The sequence below is a fragment of the Tachysurus vachellii genome, chromosome 24, assembly GCF_030014155.1.
Source record: "Tachysurus vachellii isolate PV-2020 chromosome 24, HZAU_Pvac_v1, whole genome shotgun sequence".
NCBI lineage: Eukaryota > Metazoa > Chordata > Actinopteri > Siluriformes > Bagridae > Tachysurus > Tachysurus vachellii.
In genome coordinates this window covers 450001-454893 of record NC_083483.1, presented here as the reverse complement: position 1 = coordinate 454893, position 4893 = coordinate 450001, and the positions used below count along the sequence as shown (strand labels likewise).

General features: G+C 39.4%; 1 protein-coding gene across 1 annotated transcript; it reads left to right on the top strand.

Annotated features, from left to right (window-relative positions):
- The first annotated feature begins 539 nt into the window (after nt 1-539).
- On the top strand, nt 540-4637 carry uncx4.1 (Unc4.1 homeobox (C. elegans)). The gene is made up of 3 exons (XM_060861090.1): nt 540-789; nt 1393-1568; nt 3891-4637. Exons 1-3 carry the CDS (start codon nt 540-542, stop codon nt 4635-4637), a joined length of 1173 nt encoding a protein of 390 aa, XP_060717073.1.
- The last annotated feature ends 256 nt before the right edge of the window (nt 4638-4893 follow it).

Below are 4893 nucleotides of genomic sequence, written 5' to 3'. Positions count from 1 at the left end.
TGTTCTGCTTGTTTTCGGTCAATTTCGAGAGACCAGGAAAAAAAACAAAAACAAAATAAATAAATAAGAATCAATCCACATCTAATCCTCCTCCTCTTCCTCCTCCTCTTCCTCCTCCTCCCTTACCTGCCTGATCTGTCTCGTGTTGTGACGGCGGTGTTATTGTTTATCGAGATGGACGTCAGGTAAAATTAGCAGCCGCCGCGGAAAACGTCTTAAACGGCCCACGTGACGTCACATGGGATAAACGTTTCCCATTGGTCCCCAAATTTCCTCTAATCATATTGTCTCACAAAGTGAAGGAGAAAAAAATTACCCACCACCCAAACCGCGCTCCACTCCCACTGCATTTTTTTTCTGTTCAAGTAGAAGGTGAAGCATGCGCGCGCTTAGACCTCCGCCGTGTCCGCGCGCGCGCTAACGGCGACTCGGGAGCTCGTGCTGCGTTCAGGGACGGTTTTGAAAAGGAACTTCCTCCTGTCTTTCTCTCTCACACTCTCCTGATCTCTCCCTCCCTCTCGCTCTGTTCAGGAGATGAGATGATGGACAGTAGGATGCTCGAGCACCCGCGCGCGCAGTATGGGATGGCCGGTGTCGGTTTTCCGTACCACCTCAGCCACCATCACCGCCATGTCTACGACATCGCCGGACACCAGATGCAGACTGTTGCTCCCTTTTCCATAGACGGATTATTAAACGGCTCCTGCTCGGCCTCCGTAGTCAGCTCGAGCAGTCTGCTCACGACCGGTTGTGCCGTTAATGCGGACAATCAAGCTTACAAACTCACCGGTGGGTCAAAACTTATTATTATTATTATTATTATTATTATTATTATTATTATTATTATTATTATTATTTAATCCGTTCAGTATTGTGTGCAGTTTATCTTTCAGACCTCAGTCTTATTTTAAAACATTCAAAGTATAAATTCATAATTAAGCTCATTATATATAAATATTATATTAATATATAAATAAATGATCTCGTTATATGAAATCTTATTAATGTTGTAGCAGTTATATTTTTTATCGTAAATATATTAAAGCAGATGGAAAGATGGAAATTACACAGAGTTAATAATGTGTATTTTTGAAAAATTATTTTAAAAACATTATATTATATTATATATTATTATATTATTATATTATATATTATTATTATTATTATTATTATTATTATTAAAATGTAACATCAGAATACTAAAACCAGACTTTGCTAAAAGTGAAGCAATAAAATGAATTCAGCATTTTTTAAAGAAACTGTCAATAAAATAATGTCTGTAATTCCCGACATTTACTTTTATCTCGATGGGATTTCCGTCTCATTTCATTAGGATTAATAATAAACACACTTTATCTGGAGCAGCTTGTTCACTGTGTGTGATGTGTTCAGACTCTGCAGATCTGGATAAAGAAAGTCCCGGCTGTAAACGGAGACGAACGCGGACAAACTTCACCGGCTGGCAGCTTGAAGAGCTCGAGAAAGCGTTTAACGAGAGCCATTATCCGGACGTGTTCATGCGCGAGGCGCTCGCGCTGCGCCTGGACCTGGTGGAGTCACGTGTGCAGGTAAACAAAAGTGTTAATGATTATTTACCATCTGAATAAATGCTCAGAATGTTTATTCCTGATTAGTGCACTGATCTACTGATCTACTGATCCACTGATCTACTGATCTACTGATCCACTGATCTACTGATCTACTGATCCACTGATCCACGCGCGAGGCGCCTTACACACGGCACCGACATCTTATTGTTAACAACTTTTGCCTCACGCTCTAGTTTACACAATTTTATACTCCTTCTGGTTGGACGCGCTTCTGCTTTAGAAAGCTGCACGGATTCATTCCGGCTTTAAAACTAAGCTTTGCGTCTTTAACTCTCTGCGCGCGCTACAGGGATAAACATGCGCACGTGCACAATAGCTTCTTTTTTGGGAGAGAAATAAAGAGCAGGTTTGTGATTAGAAACGATCAGGCAGAAGGACACAACGAAACACCCACTTACTGTTTGCGCACACAAGTTGACTTTATTTATTTATTATTATTTAGTAGTTTTTTTTTTTTTTATAAAAACTGCACCTAAAAACAAACAAACAAAAAAATCTACTCATGGTGACCAAAAACGTTTCCATCACAAAGCCAAATATTAGATATATTATTATGATTGTGGGAAAGAAAAATGTTTTTCCTCTCAGGTTCATTGTGATTCGTGATATTTGTGCCATTATTACAGTTTCTCAGGTAGAGAAGTGGAACATCCACATTTCTAGGTTTAGAGGTTTAAATGCATCATGCCTGTGATGATAAAGGTGTATTCAATGTGTTGGTGGTTTAAAGAGATTAGTGAAATGAACCCTGTTCCTGTGAACATGATGGTGACCTTATGGAACCTTACATTTAGTTCCAGATAATTAATTTCAGACAATTGGTGCACTTTATAGTCTACTGACTTATCAAGTCTTATCAAGTCCCAAGTGTTAATGTTTCTGTTATGAAAACCACTGATGGAGTGCATTCTGACCATCACATCCAGGCCTCTCTCTCTCTCTCTCTCTCTCTCTCTCTCTCTCTCTCTCTCTCTCTCTCTCTCTCTCTCCCCATTACACTGAATGAGAAATAAAGAAGAGTTCATGTGTTTGTGTACTCAGGCTTCTAAGCGTGTTTAGACTATTACTAGTATCTGCTGAGAAGAAACAGTACTAAACAGCACCTTTCTTGCCGCTGGACAAGAGAATGCACCTACATGTCCATAGTGCAGGCTAGCTTTCAGAGTAAAGGTTCGCTTTGTGCACATTATATATATATATATATATATATATATATATATATATATATATATATATATATATATATATATATATATATATAGTACTTTAGTTGCTTATTTTGGAGAGAGTTTTAATATAAAAGGCTGTATTTTATATCCAGTTGTCCAGAATCTTTTTTTTTTCACTATTAAATGTTATTATATTATAAACGCTGTTGTACTGTTCTATGAAGTGTACACCTTCTCCACAGTTATTACCTGATATATCAGGAATTTAAATGAATTGAAGGTGTTCCCTTAATGGTTTCACCTCCAGTACAAGAAAGAGTCCTTTAATTCTAAAAGTGCACTTCACCAGAATGTGAGAAAACTAAATCAGTTCATGTTACAAATGTAGTGGCTTTTAATTGTGTTATTATACACACCTGGAAAAAAGGGTACTAAAGTGTACCTTTAGGTGGCACCTTTAACTTTTGTAACTTTTATGAGGAAATATGGACAGACAGCACCTTTAAGAGAGATTTAAGGTGTAGACAGGAGCCAGTGAAGGTTCTGGTGCTGTGTGTTTCTTTTACTTCATACTCAGAACTCAGAATGTTTAGATATATTTGGATGTATATTTGCACCTTACAATCACAGTTTACATTTACTCAGATGTTTATTCACTCAGATTTATGAGATATATTCACTCAGTTTATTTATGTCTATTTATTATAACTACACTGCTGTTACCTCCCATACTATCTGTCTCTATATCGCACTAACTGCTGATATTATTATACAAAATCTCTATATTGCATTGACAATGTAAACACTTGATGAGAGAGAAGGGAAACTAAAGGGAATCTCACTTCCTCTGTATGTCTGCACATATGGTGGCATTGACAATAAAGAACCTTGAAATTAAGGCACTGCGTTTTCATTCACTTATCAGGCTGTGTGAATGAACGTTATCATCACGTGGGCTGGTTCCCTTATATTCTGTCCCTTTTTTATGCAATTAAAAGTTTATACGACTGTAATTACCTTAATATAATATCTTCATGATAGTTTAGTACTCTTTTGTTCACACAGTGTATTAGAGTCCTCATGACATTGTTGCTCTTGGTGTTGGCTGTAGGTCTGGTTTCAGAACCGGAGAGCCAAGTGGAGAAAGAAGGAGAACACGAAGAAAGGTCCTGGTAGACCAGCACACAACTCCCACCCGACCACATGCAGCGGAGAGCCCATGGACCCAGAAGAGATTGCACGGCGTGAGCTACAGCGGCTCGAGAAGAAGAAGCGCAAACAAGAGCGAAAACTTCTCAAATCCCAGAACAAGTTCTTGTCCTCTGAGTTGCTGCACACTCCTGGCTCAGACAGTGACATGTCTCAGAGCACAGACAACGAATCTGCACAATGCAGCGTCCCCACGTCCAGCACACATGCACGTCAACCCGACCACGACGCCGACGCCGACCCCGACATGCACAACCGGAACATGGCCCTGTGTCCCAGCGCTGACTTCACACGTCCTTCGTCCTTACAGAAGCTCAACCCTTTCAGCGTGGAGAGCTTGCTCGCTGACTCCAGTCCGAAACGGAAGCTGGCGTCATTTTCGTCCGATTTTTCTCAATCACCTGTCGTCGGTAAAGGTCACTTCCTGTTGTATCCCATCACGCAGCCTTTGGGTTTTATTGTTCCCCAGAAAAACACTGACTCCTCACACACGCTGACTGCAAACACACTCTGCACCGAGGCTAAACGACCAAAAAATGAGCAGCTTTCACCTGGAGCACATCACGTACACACACACACCACACACACCACACACTGCGAGCAGGAAGAAAAGTCGGACGCGGAAAGAAGTGAGGAAGTGAAAGCGTAAGATTCTCTTCCGACACAAGAGCATCTGAATCTTTAACATTTTTAATCACTCTGAACCTTTTTCTAAATAAAAGAATCCTCAACACGGATTTCCTTCATTCATACAGATGGATGGATTATTATTAGAATTATGATTATTATGTGGTTTTATTTGTTATTATCATTAGAGTAAAAGATGACGCCTTTCCAGAACAACAGGAATCCTCAGAAACGATAAATTATCAAATATATTTATATATGTAACATTTTTCATAAAT